This window comes from Actinia tenebrosa, unplaced genomic scaffold (assembly GCF_029948245.1).
Source record: "Actinia tenebrosa isolate PJP-AT-01 unplaced genomic scaffold, QUT_ActTen_1.0 PGA_scaffold10__47_contigs__length_13832649, whole genome shotgun sequence".
Classification (NCBI taxonomy): Eukaryota; Metazoa; Cnidaria; class Anthozoa; order Actiniaria; family Actiniidae; genus Actinia; species Actinia tenebrosa.
Genome location: NW_028292570.1, coordinates 8,212,810 through 8,235,041, shown reverse-complemented (window position 1 = coordinate 8,235,041; position 22,232 = coordinate 8,212,810). Strand labels below are relative to the sequence as shown.

The 22,232-nt window shown below is 36.3% G+C and overlaps 4 protein-coding genes across 10 annotated transcripts in view; 1 reads left to right on the top strand and 3 right to left on the bottom strand.

The window, feature by feature from the left end:
- Nucleotides 1-5,324, bottom strand: part of LOC116302091 (myelin regulatory factor) — a 30,420-nt gene extending 25,096 nt beyond the window's left edge. For 2 of the 3 annotated variants that reach the window (XM_089026765.1, XM_089026766.1), the window contains exons 1-2: nucleotides 4,984-5,323; nucleotides 4,814-4,889 (exon numbers count right to left, since the gene is read on the bottom strand). In XM_089026765.1, the coding sequence (XP_088882891.1) occupies nucleotides 4,814-4,889; nucleotides 4,984-5,029 (122 nt within the window). In that variant the 5' untranslated portion in view covers nucleotides 5,030-5,323. Of the gene's footprint in view, nucleotides 1-4,813; nucleotides 4,890-4,983 lie in introns of all 3 variants that reach the window. The other variant, XM_089026768.1, reaches the window with a different exon arrangement.
- A 3,072-nt stretch (nucleotides 5,325-8,396) lies between these two features.
- On the top strand, nucleotides 8,397-15,344 carry LOC148912951 (uncharacterized). 3 transcript variants are annotated; one of them, XM_089026769.1, is made up of 2 exons: nucleotides 8,397-9,043; nucleotides 10,776-12,341. In XM_089026769.1, the coding sequence occupies exon 2, from the start codon at nucleotides 10,904-10,906 to the stop codon at nucleotides 11,918-11,920; it is 1,017 nt and encodes a 338-aa protein (XP_088882895.1). In that variant the 5' UTR covers nucleotides 8,397-9,043; nucleotides 10,776-10,903; the 3' UTR covers nucleotides 11,921-12,341. The 3 variants fall into 2 exon arrangements, with proteins under 3 accessions (XP_088882895.1, XP_088882896.1, XP_088882897.1); XM_089026771.1 differs by lacking the exon at nucleotides 10,776-12,341 and adding an exon at nucleotides 14,315-15,344 and having other exon boundaries at nucleotides 8,403-9,043.
- On the bottom strand, nucleotides 12,598-15,662 carry LOC148912950 (uncharacterized). Of its 2 annotated transcripts, none has more exons than XM_089026773.1 (2): nucleotides 15,311-15,662; nucleotides 12,598-15,219 (listed from the first exon to the last, which is right to left on the bottom strand). In XM_089026773.1, exons 1-2 carry the CDS (start codon nucleotides 15,618-15,620, stop codon nucleotides 15,209-15,211), a joined length of 321 nt encoding a protein of 106 aa, XP_088882899.1. In that variant the 5' UTR covers nucleotides 15,621-15,662; the 3' UTR covers nucleotides 12,598-15,208. The 2 variants fall into 2 exon arrangements, with proteins under 2 accessions (XP_088882899.1, XP_088882898.1); XM_089026772.1 differs by having other exon boundaries at nucleotides 12,598-14,815.
- A 1,678-nt stretch (nucleotides 15,663-17,340) lies between these two features.
- The window catches only part of LOC116302090 (cytoskeleton-associated protein 5), a 40,712-nt gene continuing 35,820 nt past the window's right edge, over nucleotides 17,341-22,232 (bottom strand). The window contains exons 41-45 of one of the 2 annotated variants that reach the window (XM_089026763.1): nucleotides 21,565-21,651; nucleotides 20,692-20,896; nucleotides 20,066-20,148; nucleotides 18,720-18,815; nucleotides 17,341-18,108 (exon numbers count right to left, since the gene is read on the bottom strand). In XM_089026763.1, coding sequence (XP_088882889.1) covers nucleotides 17,998-18,108; nucleotides 18,720-18,815; nucleotides 20,066-20,148; nucleotides 20,692-20,896; nucleotides 21,565-21,651 — 582 coding nt within the window. In that variant the 3' untranslated portion in view covers nucleotides 17,341-17,997. The remainder of the gene's footprint in view (nucleotides 18,109-18,719; nucleotides 18,816-20,065; nucleotides 20,149-20,691; nucleotides 20,897-21,564; nucleotides 21,652-22,232) is intronic. The other variant, XM_089026764.1, reaches the window with a different exon arrangement.

The window sequence follows — 22,232 nt, the reverse complement described above, 5'->3', positions numbered from 1 at the left end:
TAGTAGTTCTTTGGTGCCGAATGTACCGAGTTCGATTCTTGGTGTCTTCACTTAATTTTTTGAGAAGAACCAAAATTTCTAAGTCTCACTGTGTGTGTTCGGAAAGCTATGACGTGCTTCGTTAATCCGTACACGACGAAAGTACCGCGAATCGTCCCCTGTAACATGAACATCAGTTTTAGTATGTCACGATTTGACGATTTGCAGAGGGAGAACAACCGGAATATCCAGAGAAAAACAAGGAGGAGAAAAAGATATTGAATTACAAAAGCCAAGATTGAAAAAAACTGTAACAATTTCGTTTTAATATAAAAGCATTTCTGCGCCAGCGACACTTCAAAGGTCAAGTTCAAGTGATGCATATTCTCGGCACAAACACGCAACGAAACAAATACAGTGAGCAGACACGGATCGTGAAAACTTGTTTAAAATACATATTGTTAATCATACCATTAGTCAATTGGAAATAAGATTTATTTTGATCACTCGATGTATGTGAAGTCAATGCTTAACTTTACAGCCAGAGTTTGAAAGTTCAGGAAGTTATAACCTGAAAAAACGGCGTAGTTTTACCATTTGAGTGTCCTCACTTTAATATAAAAAAAAACTAGAAAATCCGAACCTTAAATTAAGCAAGCTTTATGCTCGTAAGGAAGCAAAGTTGGCTAATTTTGATTTTTTTTTCCCAAAAGAAATTTCAGAACATTTAGCAAAGGTACTTTATAAAATACCAGACAGTTAGACAATTCGTTATTCAAAACTGATCAATATCAGCGGAGAAAAACGATTGAAAGTTAAGATAAGCCTGTCGACAAAGACAAACCTTTGCTCTTTGCTTCATCAGAACTCCTTAATATTTTCCTATTTCTTTCAGTTATGATAATCTAGAGCGGAAGCAGGAAACGCCATGAGAGGACATGTTGCTTGATCTTTCCGAATCGCTTTACCCAACGAGATTGGATACAAAATAAGACTTTTGAAGTGTGCCCTTGAAGTAAATAATGCATTGCTTCACGAGAAACGATCGTTTACCAAGTCAAAGATCAACGAGGAGAAGAGCTAGTGTTGAAAAATGCTTACGATTTTAGATGTAACCTCTTATTACGAAACTATTGCTACGTGACCATTAAATTAAGAAATATCAAGCTATCTTTACGTATCTAAAGTAAATAGAACAATTGTAAAGCAAAGATACGATACAATAGAATACTCTCTGGTTGATAGCACATGACGGGCAGTGTTTGCCTGTTATTGTAGGCTGGTAATGAGATTCATGAGATTCATTCAGCTGATTGATACCAAGCAATAGAATACTCTCTGATTGATAGCACATGACGGGCAGTGTTTGCATGTCATTGTAGGCTGGTAGAGATTCATGAGATTCATTCAGCTGACAAAAGCAATTATTCCCCAAATCCAATCCAGAATCCAAGATTCCATTCCAGATTTTCGTCATATTTGTATACGTCTATCAGACAGGTTCCAAAGTCCAATCGGCTGCCATAGCAACATTCTACAAGTTCATTGTTGATGGGGGTTCCGTCTGAACGGAAATGCCTTGCATATTGAACTTGGATTTTATTGTGACACAGGAGATCAACCAGATTTTCTGTACTAGGAATAACTTCGCATAATACTTTTCACGTGAGTTTGTTTTGAAGCCGAGAAAAATCGAAGCCGATAACAAAGCATCCGCATCTGCAAGTCGCCGAAAACGCAGCTCAAAATGTAAATAAACTAGCTGTTTTTAAAATATTCAAGTCAAGAAGTTCACTTGCTAAGATCCCCCACATCGAATTAATTTTGTTTTTAATTGTGATCGAATTAGCTTATTCTCGGCATGTTGTTTTCCTCAGGTCCTTTAGCTTCTCTTGTTATGTCATAAGTACGCCAACATGGCTGCCATGCCTCTATTCTTGGTTAGCATGTGACATCATCACCACCATGTTGGTGTACCGTTAACCAAAGATTTCTCGTTAGCTTCTCTTGTTGTGTACACCAACATGGCTGCCATGCCTCTATTCTTGGTTAGCATGTGACGACATCACCGCCATGTTGGTGTACCATTAACCAAAGATTTCGCTGCCATCTTGGTTCTGTTAACGATGGACGCTAACGAGAAATCTTTTGCTAAATCACACCAACATGGCCGCCATGACGTAGCGTGCATTCGAGCAATACGAGGAGGTCAAGCATATTAAAAACCTGTTAGTAATACTGTTCTTAAGAGTATTAAATGACTTCATTCGTGTTTAGACATGTATTGGCCTTTAATACTTCGCTCTCATTATAGGGAATCACCTAAATCAAAGCTCCTAAACTATCTGTAAACAAAATATCATTTTCTACATCGAGCGTGTAAGATGAAGAATTATTCACCTCGTTAAAAACAGAAACTACAGTTCGGTTGACAAGTTAACCAGAAAAATCAGTTCTTTATCGTGAAAAAAAACCTTATTTACCTCTATATTTTACTTAAGGATAAAAGGATGCTTCTAAGATTAATGCCAATTAGTTTGAAGTGTGTGTTAGGACTGGTAGTAAATTAATGTTTCTAAATATAGAAACAAAGAAACTAGCCAATCAGAAGGCTGATATTGTTATAAGTTAATGAGGGTCGTTTTCGTATAAGCTAGAAAACCTGTTAAAATCTAATGATATAGATAAGTATAATAAGTGTTGCAAATTATGTTTTAGAGAGATTTTGAAATGATGTCAAAGTTACAAATTTCTATTAAGAAGTTTGTTTAAACCCTAAGAGATGACATGTATTTGTAAGTTTTTGTGCTTCCCAATTTTCTTCGATGCGTATAACGGGTCGGAAAATTAAAAAAAATAGATTTTTGGGATTAAAACATTTAAAATTAATCGAATGAGAAGGTAGAAGGCTTAAATAATTAAACGACAAACATATATTTTAGCGGTATTTGGTTGATGTTCTTATGAATTAGAGATGTGGATTTACAGAAAGCCCCGCCATCTTGAATCATTCATAACGTTTAACTTTTGACAAATATTATTTTTGGATTAAATAATGTCAGGTAGAAGTTAAAAAAACATTAATTAAAATCTATAAAACTGAGAAAAATAGCTTGGTTATTATTGCAAATTTGATTAAAAAAAGTCAAAAGAGTTTGCAAAATTTACGAATTTGGTTGCAGTTCGAAGGACGATAATTGACACAGCATTGTTTATCTTTATGACAAAGCACTTTCTAAGCTCCGAAATCTAATCAAACAAAACTCACTTAGCTTAAATTGTTGATAAGATGCTAATTAAAAATGGAAATATACACATGATGAGTCGTTAGGCTATAAATTAGGAGCTTTTTTTTGTTCAAAAAATTTGTTTTTAATCCCAAATTTAAATGTTGATTTATAGGTGAAAATTGGAACCAGAGTTTAAATATCGACTTCTAAAGCGAAACGACGTTGGAGATAAAGTAAAAATATTCCCAAGTTAGAAAATTTTCTGTTTAAAGAATATAATAAATCAATTGTAAACCATATACAAAAATGTTTACTGAACAATACGGACATTATTCAAACTACAGGTTTTTTACTTTGTACTGAAAGACTTTAAACCTCCGGAATTTTCACGACAACTTTCACAAGAAACAAATCATTTCAGTTAAGTTTTACACAGGAATAAAATCAAAATTTGAGTCCAAATTTCTTGTTTTTATTCGCTATTTTTAAGCTAAAACAAATTACATTCCATGTAAAACCTTCAAAATGACCTTCGTGAAGTCGCGTAGATCTTTGGAGTCGATCCCCCCAGCACTGTAAAGGTTTCAATTTTCGGAATTGTACCCACTCCACGTCTAACACCTTTGGAAGTACCGCAATGAAAACCCTACTAAATTACAAAAGCTCGGCCTAAAAACAGAATCAATGTCATAAGAACACTAGTAAGGAAAGAAAATTGGATTGTGTTGGCATAAAAGTCGTGTAAAAGTCGGGGATAAAATGCAAAAAAATTACACAACTGAAGTGAGAAAAGACGAGACATTGATTAAAAGGAACGCATTCTTCTGCTCTCCTTCAAAGAAGCGCGGAATAGCGAAGCTCTACAGTGTTAAGCGTCCATTCAAATAAAAAGCAATTAAATCAAAAGCTAGCTAGTAAAATTGAATACAGATACTTTATCAATTAACTACAGCAAATTGTTTATTTAGAGTCAACTATGTAATAAAATGTTGAAGATATGAAATCGCTTAATGACTTTGTCTTCATCTCGAACTCTTCTCTCTTATTTGCGTGAATATTTTTCTTAAGCTGCTTTTCAATACCTGAAATCCTAAATTCAGAGTATTTCAAAACCAATCCGAATTATACCTTGAATTTCAAGAGCTATCCAGTCTCTTTACAAGGGAATTACAACACTACTATTTGCATTATACTAAACTAGTTAACTTCAAAGTACCATAACTTAAATTTAAAATACTGACAACTTAAACTAATTATAAGGGATTTTAGTTTGTTGAAAATCCTGAGAACTTATCATTTTTTCTAGGAGTTTATTAATATACGAGAAAGTTTCTTTAATAAATTCTGCTTCGCAGTTGTCGGATGTGGTTTTGTTGAGGAGCCCTTTTGGCATTTTGTTTGTTTGATCAAGGATTCATTCAAAGTCCTTATGAATCAAATGTTATCGTAGGATATATGAATCTCTGAATGCAAGTCTCAACACGCTCGGAGCTTTGCAACGCAATTGCAGCGCCGATTTTTCCAAAACTATCAAAGAAAATAGACACTTCAACTAGAAAAGCATGGGTCGTTAATTACTATAAATATACTAAATTCAAACCTACCTTTCATCTGAAGCGTTGGCACAGAAAATCCCATACTCTAAACCCAGAACCGGATCAATGTTTTCACCCGTTAAGCCTAGTAAGAAATAAAAATAAATGTTTAGCTTGTAGGAATAAAATTCGCAAATTTATTATCGTGCATTTTACCGCGCTACACTTTTATAACTTACCGAGTGTCGGAGCTTGGAAACCGTAGCCGTCTTCTGGTATTTCCATATTGTGTTTAAATGGGGATAGCGTGTCTAGTTGAGAAGCAACGCCATCAAAAAACTCACGGAATCTAATAGAATGGCAAAAGCATAAGTTAAAGAATACAAAACTATCTTCCCTTAAGGCTAACGTTCGCAGTAGTATTAGTATAGAGGATTCTAAAGATTTACTTTACTCATTTCGTAATCTTTTAGAGGTATTGTATGACATAAAGTTGATTGACAGCTTGCACGTGACTGCGCTGTTTCCTGTAAGCGACTCTCTAGGGTCAAAGCAGAGTCACTTGGGGACAATCTTAGCAAAGAATCCCTAAAAGAATTATTCTAAATTTTAAGTTTTCTGAACTGACCATTGGTTTTAAAATTGGAAGAATTTCTTGTCAATGCGTTTATATTGAAGATTTTTTAACTATATTTTTGAAAAAAAGATGTAGAGTCGACGGAGTTTCCGAATGGTTTCCCGCGGGGAAAGAACGCCGCATTGAAAAGTCATTGAAAATTCACGGCTTCCGACGGTGTCTGGAGAAACAGGAGCGCAGAGGTTGTGTTACAACATGAAGAATGTGCCCTGATATATGGTCTTTTTACGGTGGCGTCACGCTATTCAAAAAATTCAATTATTCATTCTATATTTTAAAAACGTTTATAGTAAAATTGTTCATATAGATATTAGTAAACTATTGCAAAGTTTCGTGAAGATTGCCGATAATTAATCTTGTCGAGACTGACCTTACAACGTTAATTAGAAAGAAAATTATGTGTGTTATCAAGCCAATTTACAGTATACGGTTCTTTGTTAAACTTCAAAACTCCAAAGTTTTACTAATATCTGTATGACAACTTTGAATATCAACCCCTTTTTCGAATCAAACAAATTTCTCTTCAGTGTGGTTCAATTGTAGTATGAGTGATGTGGATGGATGGGATGGATGGGATGGATGGATGGATGGATGGATAGATGGGATGGATGGGATGGATGGGATGGATGGATGGATGGTTGGGTGAATAGATAGATGGGTGGGTGGGTGGATGGATGGATGGATGGATTGATAGAGGGAGGGAGGGAGGGAGGGATGGAAGGATGGAGGGATGGATGGATGGAAGGATAGATGAATGGATGGATGGAAGGATGAATGGAGGGATGGGTGGATTGGGTGGGTGGGTGGGTGGGTGGGTGGATGGAGGAGGTATGGAGGTATGGAGGTATGGAGGTATGGAGGGATGGATGGATGGATGGATGGATGGATGGATGGATGGATGGAGTGATGGATGGATGGATGGTAAAATTGATGGTTTGCTCTGATGTCACACACACAAAAAAACATAAAATATGAAAGATTATTAGAGAAAGTTCCTAAAAAAACAATCACTTGTGACCTAACAATCCAGTTCTATCCTCTAATTACGATGGAACTTGAATCATTATTCATGTCATTAGCTCTACCAAGGTCTCCAAGGTTTTTGATCCTTTCCGGTCCATAAATATACCCTAGTGAAGCCACCATCGCCCGAGGTTTTTCAGCGGTGAAGTCACTAAACCCGTGCAATAGATATTAGACTAATACACTTTAGTAGACCCTAATTCCATTGTTTTCTTTTGTGTCTATTTGACTATTACACATTTTCGTTCTAGTATAACTTGGAGTCTTTTTTGCTTTTTTCTATTGAATAACGTATTGTGACCGTTAACTGTAGAAGGAACAGTTAAAAACCAGTTCATACTTTAAGAATCGTTTTCAGTGTGCGTGCATGCGATTTTATCCCGAATTTTTCATCTTGTTTTGTTTACTTAACAACAAAAGATGGTTCAACAAGAGTTGGTGAGAAATTTGTGATAAAATCGTATGTGCACTGATCAAAACGATTCTTAAAGTATGAACTGGTTTTTAACTGTCTTTAAATGACTTATTCTGCAAGAGTTTTTTTCTATTTATCTAGTGTCTACCTGGTTCGCAAAGCTTGTTCGACCCGCTGAAATGTCGTTTCAGCTCTCAGCAGAATGACGGCAGGGGGCCGAGGAAATTGTCATCGGTTGGACCTGTGACTAGGAAAATATCAGGAGAACTTGGGGATAATTAGTAACTTTGTTGCTTACTCCTTTTTCTCAATTTTTTGTTTTGTTAACCTCTTCTCGTTGTTCTTCTTCGTCGGCTCCTTGTAAATAAATAAACAAATCTTTATTATTTATATACGGCAGGCTTTAAAGCTAGAAGCTTGTAGGGCCGTGTATTCTCTATACACACTCTATACAAACTCAACTCACATGTGGATTTTTATGGAGGGAGGAAAACCAGAGAACCTGGAGAAAAACCCTCGTGGCAAGGGAGAGAACAACACATCAAACAAAATCAACTCACATGTTTATTTTTATGGAGGGAGGAAAACCAGAGAACCTGGAGAAAAACCCTCGTGGCAAGGGAGAGAACAACACATCAAACAAACTCAACCCACATGTTTATTTTTATGAAGGGAGGTAAACCAGAGAACCTGGAGAAAAACCCTCGTGGCAAGGGAGAGAACAACACATCAAACAAACTCAACTCACATGTTGATTTTATGGAGGGAGGAAAACCAGAGAACCTGAAGAAAAACCCTCGTGGCAAGGGAGAGAACAACACATAACTCAACTCACATGTGGATTTTTATGGAGGTAAACCAGAGAACCTGGAGAAAAACTCTCGTGGCAAGGGTGAGAAAAACACATCAAACAAACTCAACTCACATGAACTAGCGACCCGACCAGCTGGACTAGCTCCCAGCGGTGAAAGACGATGCATGAAAAGCGTATGTACGCCACCCATTGTTCTTGTTGTTGGAATCATACTACTGAGCCAGACAAGCGGTAGTATGACGATAGCAATGTTTTTGCTCATGCAACACTGCTTATTTATTTGGGTTTGTTTGCACTCTACTGTAGTGTTAGTAGACTTGTACTGTTTTTGTTTCAGCAAAAGGCCACGACCGTTCTTCCTGTCTCATCAAACTACAGACTCTACCGTCAACGCAGAACGGTGTGGGCGGATAAAGGAAACCCGATTGTTTTGAAACAAAGTCCTGGAAGGAAATATAATAGTTACACTGAAAAAACTAAAATAAATAGACTCGAAATCTTAACGTAGTTATATTGGCCTGTGACCTGTTGCCGCTAAACAACAAACAAAACGATTACAAAAACAAGGGAAAAAATACGGGAAAATAATAAATAAGTTATTTACCGTCCTATAGTCGGTCCGGATAGGGAAAAACTGTGCCCTCGGTCTTGAAAACGTATATTCAAGAACTCGGGCACAGTTTTTCCCTATCCGGTAAATAACATATATTTCTTCTTCTCTTTCTTTCTTCGTTGTATTAAGTATAAGATATTGTTATGTAACACGTCGGGCACGCGCGCCCTCGAAAATGTCGCGATAAATTTCACTGTCCGCCATATTGGACGTGAGACAACTATCGGAGACTGGAATCTACATTTCGATTAACGGCTTCGTGATCTTTTCGGCTTGATCGTAGAGCAATCGTGTATTTCTGATCGTATCGAAGTTGGCGGGAAATGAGGGAGCTTTGCTCAAGGCTTGTTTTGATACCAAACATGGCCGTGTTTTGGTCTTGAAATTTTTTTTTTAATCATGTTTTTAAGGCTAATGATCACAAAATGTCTTGAAAATCGAAAATAACGTGTTTTAAGCCTTGTTTTATTTTTAAGGAACCTAAACGTAAAGCTTTGAAAATTATGTTATGAGAATCCTTTGTGATTGAGCCAAGATGTGTTCTTTTTAGTTTTTTGAAATTTGTCTTTGATTTCTTCCAAAAAAATTGTTTTTCGCACACATTTTATGCCACGATGCCACGATTTGGAGTGGGACAGTTCATGAAACAACAAAAAGAACTACGAGAAAAACTTTTCATGAGGAATCGAAGAATGGAAGACCTAACGAAGGAGTTGGAAGATGTGGAAGAGGATATAAGGTCAAAGGAAAAGGTTTTGAAGGAGAAATACGATAGACTTCGTTATTTGGAAGAAAAGGTAAGATTTACCACTACTTATATGTCAACTTATAGTCATTTTTGTTTACATCGTTCAGTGATAATCTGGTATTTAAACTTTTAACTCACGTACGCGCGTTAGCTGAAGCTTGAACGTACATCTAGATTATAGAAGACATGATTTTTTACCTTAAATTAAAACTTACTCTAATACATACTGTTATTAAAAATGAAATGAATATCAAATGATTATGTACAGTAAGAGGAAGGAAGACAGTATTGCTGGGTGTCACTTGATGCTTTGCCTTGCTGTTTCATGTTCATCAGCTGATCAATCACAATCCTTTCAATAGGATTCTTTGTGGTTGACAGGTTTATTATTTGTCAGTGTTTTACCACCCTTTGGAGCAGATGAGATTCATAGACTATTATATATATCAGCTCATTGAAACCTAGCAGTTTTTGCTACTTCATGCATCAAATTATTATTTTATTTATTATAAATTTATCACATTTAAGCTTAATCGTAAAAAATAATTATGCTTTCAATTGACAATATTGATGTGTACATCTGAAAAAGGACAAACATGAATATTATATTATTCTTACTAAAGTTATTACATATAAGCTTATATGTTATTGTATTTTGGTGTAGATAGGAAAGAAAGTAGATGAAGTAGAGGAAATGGTTGAAATAGGGGAGGAGTTGAGTGGAAGACAGAAAGACAGGTTGCTGAGTATTGAAGGGAGTTTTTTGTCAGATCAAGCAGTAAGAAATAGAAGGAAGACACCAACAACTTTGAAAGAAAATGGAAAGATAGAAGGAAGCAAGTCAGTTGTAACGAAGAGAAGAAGAGAGATGTTTCAGGCAGCTAAAGAAATAAATGGAGCAAGTCAAGAGTCAAGTGTTCCAGCTGAGGTTGGGTTAATAGACACAGCGGTCACAAAATGTTGTAAAACTGTGTTAGTGGATGTTTTATCTAAAAGTAGTAAGGTAGTGAAGGAAGTGTTGCCTAAGGTTTTTAAGCCAGAAGTAATAAGATATGAAGCAACTAAAGAAAATATGACAAGAAGCATTGCAGTTTATTATAGTGGGGGTGTAATGAGTAAAAAAAAGTATCGTAAGGTTTATAGAGACAGCTCGTATAAGCGTGATCCAAAGACTAAGAAGACTTTGCGTATTTCTGTTGCTCATTTACCATATCCTAGGCTTGTACCATATCATAAACTTATAACCTTTGTTAAGTCAATCCCTATGGGTACTGTGTATAGTGTGTGTGACACTTTGTGTGAAGGGATGAGAGAGGAAGATAAGGTAAGTGGCTGCTATCGTGATCTTAAAGATACTTTAATAATGTTAGGTAAGTTTTATTTATCCAGTAATACTGACTATGATCTTGTGTGGTTTAACAATGAACCTTATACATTTATTGTGTCATTGGGTGGTGATGGAGCTCCCTTTGGTAAGTACGACACAGCTTGTTCCTGGTTAATAAGTTTTTTGAATATTGGGAGAGGAATATTAAGCTGTAACGAGAACTATCTTTTGTTTGGAGCAAATTGCAGTGAAACCTGTCTTCCAGTACAAAGGTATGTTGCTATGCTTGTTAAGCAAATTTATTCTATTGAAAATGATGTTTTTACTTTATCACACAATGGTAAATCTGTTGATGTGAAATTTCGATTTGGGGAATTTCCAAACGATATGAAAATGGTTGCTTTCCTTGCAGGAGAGCTCAGTAACAGTGCAAAATTTTTCTCTTCTTTTGCAGATGTGAACTTTGACAATGGTGTTAAAATAGATGGAACATTTGGAAGCCAAAAGGAAAATGATTGGAAGCCTTGGAAATATTCAGACCGGTTAAAAGTATCAAAGAAAGTAGATGAGGAAAAGAAAAAAATGTCTAAGAAGAATCTAGCTGACTCAACTAAGAGGACAAATTTAACAAAGTTCATATCATCCTGCAACAGCAGGCAAGAGTTTGTACCTCCAATTAGAGAACTAGTTGACAGAGTACATATTGAACCCCTGCACTTAAAAAACAATGCATGTGCCCTTGCGCATCGCTACCTTTTAAATGAGGCTTTATCATTGTCTGCAATACCATCATCAGTTACTAATTTTTTCCAGATTCATTCTAGTTCTCCATTTTCAAAATATGTCATGGCCTTAAAGACAGAATGTCATCTATCCAGGCTTGCAAAGAGTGCTATAAAGTGGTTTAATGATACCCATGGTAATGGAAAGAGCATTGATTTCAGGTTTACAGGGAAGGAATCAAGGGGGTTCTTGCATGGTTTTATGTATTTAATTGCGGCTATTGAGCCTTCTGCAGGTAAAGGGACCCAGAATGAAAGTAAACTACACATTCTTTCATACTTCTGTCTTATACTGAGAGATTGTGTATCTTTGTTTAATCGCTTAGAGATTTCACAAGAACAGGTTAGTGAACTTGAAAAGAAATGTAAAGAGTTCTTTAGAATTAACATGCTTTTCTTTACTTTTCATCCCACTGTCTGGCATCTAGGTAACATTGTTCCAGTTCATGTCAGGGAAATGAAAGACAGGTATGACTTAGGTTTAGCTCTCAATTCCATGGAAGGGAGGGAATCTAAGCATCAATCTATAGCTAGATACAGTAAAAACACAATCTATCATTTGCGGTGGCAGCAGATCTTTAGACATGAGTATGTATCTCTTCTGTGGCTTCGCGAAAGGGGATACAATGGTGGTTTGCTTTCATCAAGAAATCTGAGTTACATTCCAAAAAGAGCATTGCATGATCCCAATTACTGTTATTGTGGATATCACAAGGAACCATCTGAATCACAGTGTGTATTCTGCCTACATCCTCTCAGAGAGAAGGTAGTTGCCAGTGTAACTCAAGGGAAAAACTTGTTGTCCAAAAGAAAATAAAACACAGGGCTAGGGTATAAGAAGTATTGTGTACTCCCAGAAAATATCCATCCCCAATCCCCAATGAGGGAATTTTTTAAAGACCCCCCAACCCCTTAATTCCATTCTTCCATACAAACTCTGTAATTTTCCTTTCCCCCTCGGAGGAAATACTTAATTCCTCTGTGGGGGTATGGATAATTTCTGGAACTACATATTCCAACAAAACACCTTGTAATTACTTTTAAAGTGTATAACGTCGATTGCTATGGAATATTATTTACTTATGGTGCCATGTTTTGGCACAAATCTGTTTTGATAAACAACATGACTTGAGCAGCACAGTGTTTTCATAAATATTATAAGTGTATGAAGGTTGTCCTGAGTTTCAAAGACTAGCACACATAACAGGATGATGTAAGTATTAAACATGAAAACAAAATATTTGATGTCAGCACACATAACAGGATGATGTAAGTATTAAACATGAAAACAAAATATTTGATGTCAGTTTTATAGTAAATGAGAAGGTAGTCAGTCTGTCAGTCAGCAGTCAGTCACTTAGTTTTTGATCGGTAATAGAATATCCCCTAATTCAGATAGGCTGGGAGGGGGCAGACTTAATGCTTTGGTTATAATTATGGCATGTGCAGACCTCATGATATGTGTAAAAAAATAATTCAGTATTTTTTGTTCAATGACTTTTAAAGTATGATTTTTAATAAACCAATTTCCAACTTATTAACTGATTTTCCGTTATGATAGGGGGTCGGTTGTTGATTTATGCTAACAACATGAGCAGTGTAAGTACCAAAGGCTTTCTTGTGACAATTCAGTCTAACAAACACATAGATTTACAGTAACTGCCTCCAAGGCTCTTCCATTTATTAACCTTAATTTAAGAATATTCCACTTATAAGATATAAAATTTAGATTTATTTTTTTAATTTCATTGAAACTTAAGAGAAAAAAACAAAACATTAACCATTATAACAAGATTTGTACAGCATATTTATCAAAATGATTACAAAGTAAATATTTTTTGCAAATGTTTTATCACTGTAACTATAACTATAAATATATGTATGTAAGACTTCAAAAATCAAGTTATTTATTATATAATACAGAAATGTGTATTTAAGTATAGAATTCCTTATTATTTATTACTCTAGAGTGCATTCAGTCAAACTGTTGAATAGTTTGATAAATGTATCTAACTTAGATAACTATTTAGTTGGCGTCACCTAAAATAGTAAAAGTGCAAGTTGTTTTCCAGAGAATGAGTGAATAGACATTCATTTGTATGTATTGTATCACTGTTTCTCCCCCTGATCTAAGTAGCAGTTTAGTCGTAGTTTCAAATTTAGGTGACATCAGCTAAAATAGTAGTTTACTTATTTAATTAAGGTGACATCACCTATTCAACAGCGAGACTAAAAGCACTCTATCACAGCATGCTTCTGGCTTAATGTAAAAATCAGTTAAGTTTTGCTTAATAATAGTGACAGTCTTGTAATAGAGTACAAAACTATAAGTGTGTACCATTATTAAATACCACTTAATACTGCTAAATAATGCTAACCCTTTTAATTAGCAGTATTTACTACTAAATAGTGCAAAGTGTTGCACACTTTTAGTGTTTGTACTCTAATTCTTTTTACCTGGATTTTAAATATTTTTATAGCATTTTTATCACTGTAAATATAAATATAAGTTTTTTTGTATACAGAAAAGTGTGTTTAAGTATAGAATTTCTTATTATTATATCAGCATGTGTCTGACTTAATGTAAAAATCAGTTCAATTTTGCTTCACAATATTGAGAGTCTAATATTTCTTTTTGTGTTGATTAATTAGCATTTTTATCACTGTAAATATAAATATATGTATGAAAGACAGTCTTGTAATACTTCTTTTCGCCTTCATATAATAGATGCCTTTCTTCATTCAAAAGTTATGCTTGATGATTTTGTGGTACTTTTACTTAAAATTAAAACACTATTTAAATACTACTGACAACTTAGAGTATTACATCTTTTCTTTTGTTTTTGTTTTGATAGTGATTTTATTTGAAATATAAAACCATTATCTCCCTTGCAGTATTTCCTTTTTTTATAAATAGCCAAAGGTGGATCCAGGAATATTGTGGGGGGAGGGAGAGCGCCCAAACATATAAAAAATCCTGTGGCAAAACTAGATAATAGAATAAAGCAATAAATTGATTCTCAGGGAGGCGTGGATCTACTCCTGGCTATTTAAGTAAGGTTTGTTGATTTCCTCCTCTGCTTTGAGGGTATTTATCCAGTTTTCCTCATTCAGCAAAAATCACCTTTTAAATCCTAATTCGATCTAGAATAGACCTACATGTAAACAGTAATATGCCTATGCTTAACAATATTTATTTTCTTTTTTCAAGTAAGTTGGCATGGATGTTGAGGGTAATCATGTGTGTTCCATTCACCATAGTGAAACTGGATGGACATCAGCCCTTTGTTATGATAGTATACAAAGGCAAAATCCTTACCATCTTCTACAAGCACTTTAACTCTGTGTTTGTTTCTCCTCGCACCTTTCAACTTCTTGGTCAAGAAGGCTCTCACTTCTATTTTACTCATACTGGTAATTACACTAAGGAACCAAATAACTGCATCCCGGGTGGTAAAACTAATAACATGGCCTTTCTTGTTTTTTGATGAGTAACAGACAGGTTCCTTAAGCTCATCAGGACACTGCTGGATGACTAACGACATGGCTTGTACTATTGCGTATGGGATATTGCGGTGTATTTCAGCATAGTAGGGCCGTCTTATTGAAACTCGTCCAGACAACCGTCGATAAATTTGCCTTAACCACAGCCTAGCCTCGCTATCTAGTATTGAGCCAGTCGTTATTGTATGGGAGATCAGTACATGGGCAACTAAAATACACAGTGGATCAAATATCAACAACCTTTATTTTCGTAAATGTTAACTGGGAGTATAAACAATAATTAACTCTTATAAGTTATTACATTAATGATATATAATTTGAAGTCGTAATGAGTGTAACATGTATTTTTGCTTCTCGTATATTGGTGTTAATCCATGCATGGATAAGCTTTTATTGCTTTTATTGCGTTTATTAGAAATAAAATTACACACGTATAATCATCATCACAGAAAGTAAAATATAACCTATGGGATATCAAAAGTGACAAAAAAGGGATGGTACTACAACTACAAATGTGTTATAAAATTATATTTGTATGTAAAGATCATGCCTGTCCACTTAATTATTTGTAAAGAATCGATAAAAATATATAGTTTCTGGGTTAGTGAGTTCCTAGAACAAACAAAATGGAGGTCTAATGTTAATCTCGTCAATATAATATAGTAAACTAAATTCCTTAACCGTTTATGACAATAAATCTTACCATTAATTCGAGCATCAACCTCGGATGAATTGCATTCTGATATCCTGCTTGACAAACGTAACAAAGGCAACAGCAAATCCACCGCTCCTCTCCTAAAAAACTCTCCATCAAACACATTCCCACCATCAAAATTTTCCACCCACTTCAACAACTTTGACTTCTCCACATCCTCTTCCTCTCCCAGATCATCTTCCAACCTATCGACGTCATTATCATCACCAGAATCCCTCCAAACTTCCTCCAAGACTTCCTCAACCGTCAAACAAGCCGCCATTTTGTATTTTCTTTCGTACGTTATACCGCTGTACATTATAAATGGCGAAAGTCGGCATTTTTGAGGACGTGCGTGCCCGACGTGTAATATATACAGTATGAGTGGCCGTGTTGTATCAGATATACAACCACGAGGCGTAGCCGAGCGATTGTATATCTGATACAACACGGACACAAATACTGTATATGACTTATCAAACGTCTAGGTTAGTTCCTTTGTGTTTCACTAAAATTTTCAAAATTAAAGTGAATTTGGCCAAGAAAATCCAACTTAAAGTTTATGCAAATGAACACAGTTTTGTATCAGATTTACAGAACTCTTCACGGTCGTGATTTCTGTTGTGTTTTCCTCATGAATTATTAATGAGTTTTCTAATAGTATATAAAGCTATCAATGGACTATGACCAAGCTATTAATCTAATATACTAATTTTTTGTAGTTCTTATTCTCTGCGTTCCTTTTCCAAAGAGTTGCTTCAGGTCCCGCGATCCAAATTGGTTACATATGGTGACCGTAGGTTAAGTATTGGAGGACCTAAATTATGGAATAGTATCCCTTTAGTATAACTTAACGCACTGCAACATCATTGAATAAATTTAAAAAGCATTTGAAGACATACCTATTTAGGCAAGGCTATTTTATGTGGTTTTCCAGAATATTTGTATTCTATATATTTTTATAGTTGCTTTTTTTGATCATACATATATTCTTTATAGTTTATAGAAGACCACCTCGTTATCAATTGTTTCAATTAGGTTCGGCTCGTGTGAAGTTCAGCGTTTGAAGTGTCTATTTCTATATCCATATTTTTGTCTATATCTATTTCACGGGTTAAGTGATTGCATTCTAGCATCGAAATTTTGAAAAACCGTGTAAATACCTCGACAGGAGAGAGACAACAGCGAGAGATATTTCTCTAATATTTTTTATTAAAGATTAACTATTTTTAACACACCTATTGTAATATGTACAAATAGTAAGTGTTTTACATAGCCAGGGCATATTTCATTCTATTTACAATTGAAATACAACTTAAATCAACCCAACTTTAACCAAAACGGGAAATCTTAAGTTCCACAATCCGCGCCAAAACTAGTCGACTCATGTTCCACTTCCTCTACCCTTCCAAAACACAACACAAACTATATCACTACCCCCCCCCCCCCTCAAAAAAAGCTATATAACTCCCCCCCTCCCCCTTCACAATGTTGAGATGATCAGCTTCTGCTTTGAGTGAGGGGTGTGCCTCGTACAGAAATAACATCAGAGACTTAAAGACTTGCAAAATCTACGATGGCGACGTCGACCGGAATTGTTAATAGTTTCACCTTAGGGTCTGGCGTCTACAAAGTCTGTCTTCTCTGTGGATGAGTTAACTTTACTGACAATGTTTTGAATGAAATCTCCAATGAACATAACCCAAGAGAGAAATCATTTACACTTCCCGTTGACGTCGCCGTCGTAGATTTTGCAAATCTTAAAGTCCGTATTAATGAGCTGGGTTGGGGTAGGGGGGGGGGGGGGGGGGGGGAGGGGGTAGATAAGAGTAAAGTGGGGATTTATTTATTGACAGGTATGCAAATGTTAATAGAAGTGTAGTAAACAAAAAGGGGTTCTCAACAGTTTTGGCGCGGATTGCAGTATATTTTCAACCAAACCCTCTTTTTTCCCTCTATTAAATGAATTAAAGGTCTTTACAAGAGAAAAGACAGCGTCTGTTCGCGAACAAGAGAGGCTTCATTGAAACTACAAGCGGTGCTATTTAGAGTGTACTTTTTATGAGCGGAAATAGATATCTGTAGAACACAACAAAACGTATAAAGAAAAGGCCTTTTTCGAGTTCGATAAACGAGATGTATCGTAGTCTTGCTTGGTTACAAATAACATCAACAGATGTTTGTACTCAAGCTGGACCAGAATGCAGCCCGATGGCTCTCTCACAATAGGTCTACGGCTACAAGACCTAGATAATCTGGTAATCACTCCGAGGGTCGGGAATACAACAAGGGTGTGTCCCCAGCGCACACCTCCTCAGCATTGATAGGTTTACACCTATTTTAAAAAAAGTTGTCGCTGGGAGATCTGCTAGTCTACTACGCAGCCGCTATAAGTGTCGTCACGCAACGCTCACTACTTAGGGGAGTAAGCGTTGCGTGACGAAACTAATAGCGGCTGCTTAAGAGACTAGAGATATGCTATCTGAGACCAAGTAGCATGCTGCAAATTGTAATACGTTCAATGCCGAACAACGTAGTTTCCTTTTAGATTGGAACATGAAGCGTGACCTGAGCGTGAGTTAGGAATCTAATTTTTCGAATTTTACCCAGAAAACATCAAAGCACGGTCTCAGGTCTCCGAAAGACGCTTTTTAAAACAGGTGTACCATAGAATCCATGCCGTTTTGTTGGATTGGTTAATGTCTAGCAGCGTTCTTGATTCGGTCTAATCGTTTCTTGATATCCTGAATGTTTGCTAAATCATCCTGAGAGGGGGTAGCCTCAGGTTCTTCTGTATTTATAGTACCCTACAAATATCAAAATATGTATTAAAGACAATAGACCCCTTAGCACTGGGCGTGTCATTACCTAGAATATAATTTCTTTGTTATATTTCTTTGTTGAACTGTTGTCCATATTCATGTGTCTTCTCATTTACAACCGTTAAACAAAGAAATGATACTCTAGGGAATGACACGTGGTCAGACATGGCAAAATCAGTGGATAAGATCTATTTGGGACAAATTCAAAATGACGCTAAATCAATGGTCATGTTACGGGATCCGATTGTTGAGGTGGGGTAATCCAGTAGACTGAAAACCATATATCGATGAAATATTACTAACTAATTAAAATACACCAAATCGAAATATGGCGACCAGTACGCTTGCCTGGTACTTACATGGAAACATAAAAGCGTTTTCACATGTATGACAGGCTAGTAAGTCGCTAGTCAGTGAAGATTAATAGTTATTCAAATTGGTCGCCATATTTAGATTCGGTCTATAGCACCAATGAAAAAAATAGAAAGAAAAAGATGTGTTTAAGGCTATTTCATGAATATATGGTTTGCAGCGTACCCATTGCCTCGATGTTACGAGATACCACTAACAATTCGTTACTAATACGCCATACTTACTCGTAGTTCAACCACAGATCCTTTAAAATCAGATTTTGGTTCTTGTTCTGTAGGTGTGAGTTGAACGTCCTGCGAAACTGAAGCCGATTCTTGTTGCTGTTTTAAGATACAACCATCAGCGGTCATTACCAACCAAGGTTCCCGAAGACTAACTTTATTATGCGGTAGAGTTTTTAGCCCACAATAGGATAACTCGAGACTTGGATAAGTCTTGTGAGGGATATATAGCATTGGGATTTTATTGTTCTGCCATCTAACCACAGGAAACCCAATCAGTATTATGGGATGGGCACGTCATGCCAAACCTCTATAGGGTAACGCGACACTTGGATAAGTCTTGTGAGGGATATATAGCATTGGGATTTTATTGTTCTGCCATCTAACCACAGGAAACCCAATCAGTATTATGGGATGGGCACGTCATGCCAAACCTCTATAGGGTAACGCGACACTTGGATAAGTCTTGTGAGGGATATATAGCATTGGGATTTTGTTCTGCCATCTAACCACAGGAAACCCAATCAGTATTATGGGATGGGCACGTCATGCCAAACCTCTATAGGGTAACGCGACACTTGGATAAGTCTTGTGAGGGATATATAGCATTGGGAGTTTGTTCTGCCATCTAACCACAGGAAGCCCAAGCAGTATTATGGGATGGGCCCGTGATGGTGCCAAACCTCTATAGGGTAACGCGACACTTGGATAAGTCTTCTGAGGGATATATTATATTATATAGCATGTGAACTGAGCTTGGAAGCTCCGCACTTCAATCGTGACCTCATTCGTGGAAAACGCTACCTATTCGTGTATTTATTTCTTTTAACAAACTTCAGCAACGAAATTATAGTGAGAAACTGGTCGAAAAAATAAAAACGGTTTTCAGCTAGTCCTATTAATGGACTTGAGATCTTTTATCAGTTACAGTATCACCTTCTGTGAGCGATCCTCAGGCAGGGAGGTTGCCTCAAGATGCAACTCATATCAAAAGCTTTACTTGTTTGACGTGAAATGTTTTTTATGATCGTCAGCGATCACAGCTCTCTCAAGTTTTTGGTGACTAACTTTATTGAAATAAGTATATAACAGGGTTCGTGCTGAGGTAACCACTTAAAATTCAAGGACTATTCAAGGAGTATACAAGGACCCAAAAATGAATGTTCAAGGAGTATGTTCAGCTAACTATGCCAAGGTTTTACACGGTGGTTGCACATGGCCGACTTTCAGATTTTCCGATCTTTCTGACTAGATCTATTTCAGAACCATGCAAGTAATGATCAAAGCAAAAATTCAAGGAGTTTTCAAGGAGTTTAAGGAGTAGCAATAATCTAGATTATTGTACTTACTGTATCGCTATTGCCGTTGTTTTCTCCTAGTCCAGATCTCATTCGCAGCACACGTAGACGATCTAAGTACGATGACGGTTCTTCTGGAACCAGAAATAAGAACATTATTATGTCATTTTTGTGTGCATTTGTAATGTAATTCTCTATTTTCACATCCCCATAATACTTTGCGTCTTTGGGGGGTAACCAGAGGGTAAAAACCCACTGCCCAACCCCCCCCCCCCCGAAATTCTAATGTCCGTCAGTTAACAGTCGCAAATGTTCGCTCTTCAAACGAGGCTAAACCTGTGCAACTGAGTCTGTAATCAAGGAACACAGTGGTATTTACCGAATGAGAAGATGGACTTTATAACGTACCCGAGGTCTTCGATAAAACAAACAAACAAACAAACAGACAGACAAACACACAGACAAACAAACAGACAAACAAACGAACAGACAAACAAACAAACAGACAAACAAACAGACAAACAAAAAAACAAACGAGCAAACAAACAAACAAACAAACAAGCAGACAAACAAACAAACAAGCAAGCAAACAAGCAGGAAGGTAGACAAACAAACAAACAGACAGACAGACAAACAAACAAACAGACAAACAAACAAACAAACAAACACAAACGTACCCGATGTCTTCGATGCCGGCGCACTAGACATGATTGTTGTAGAAGACGAGGTACTTCCAGTGACCTTTTTTCCCTTTCTTTCCATTTCAATATTCCTTAAACCTCTATCTATGTAGTTTTGGAAGTAAGGCGATGTTTTCTTTAGGTAAGGATCGATATCGGCTTGAGGATAGGTGAGCTTGAACTCGTACAGTTGGACAAGACCCTACACACGGAAAAAATACAAAATATTCATTTGAAGCACTGCTCTCTTACATTATAGATTACAATGATATCAACAAAGTGAAAAAAAATGAAGTAGAAATATTGAATTCTTTAGAGGTTAGAGATTCTAAAATGTTGAAAACCCCTTAGACTTGCCCCAAGTCGACCTCTCTTGTTTCCCGGTGTTTTTTTTTTTAAATTCGAAAAAAAACAACAAAAAAACACAAAGCGGGCGGCGGACTTTGCGAAAGTTTAAAAACGTTTAAAGAATAGCCGGTCCAACATAGAGATCTCTGCAATTTTGATTCCAGTGATTCTTCACTTGAATTCTATTTTGAAGTAAAGAAAATTTCCAAAAATACATATTTCATCTTGATTTTAGTGATAGTTGCGTTGATAAAATTGTTTTACTTATATCTTAAAGTCAATAGCGGCTGTATTTGGGTTCATTGTCTATTGTGCAACCACGTGGCCAAAAAATCCCTTGAAATATAAAAATACAATGGAACAGCCGCCATGTTGGTTGATCTTACAAGAGAAGCTTAATGCGGAATGCTTTGTATAGTCAACCAACATGGCTTCTATGACGTACATATATCCCATAAGAATATATATATTTTTAATTAGACTTCTTTCTCATGTTTTATTTTATTTGTTAGATTTACTCACCTCCCGAGTGTTTTCCTTTGAAGCTATCTTACTGAATATCTCAGCCAGTTTTGAATTGAGCTTTTCTACTGGTGCTCGGTTTTGATTCTATGAGTAATAAAGTTACACGAGAAACCCATTAGGTAGGATATCGGTCTATCGATTAGTTGTACAACATTTCTGAGAGAAGAAAGAAAACTGGAAAGGTAGGAAGGAACAACAAACGAAGATAGGAAGAAAGTATGAACGGGGAAGGAAGGAAGAAAGAAAGTAATAAGTGAACGAACGAAAGAAGAATGAAGAAATGAAAGGAACAAAATAGGAAGGAAGGAGAGGAGAAGAAGGAAGGAAGGAAGGAAGGAGAGGAGAAGAAGGAAGGAAGCAAGGAAGGAAGCAAGGAAGCAAGGAAGGAAGCAAGGAAGCAAGGAAGCAAGGAAGCAAGGAAGCAAGGAAAGAAGGAAGGAAGCAAGCAAGCAAGGAAGTAAGGAAGGAAGCAAGCAAGGAAGGAAGGAAGGAAGCAAGCAAGCAAGCAAGGAAGGAAGGAAGCAAGGAAGAAAGGAAGAAAGGAAGAAAGGAAGAAAGGAAGAAAGGAAGAAAGGAAGAAAGGAAGAAAGGAAGAAAGGAAGAAAGGAAGAAAGGAAGGAAGAAAGGAAGCAAGCAAGGAAGCAAGGAAGGAAGCAAGGAATAAA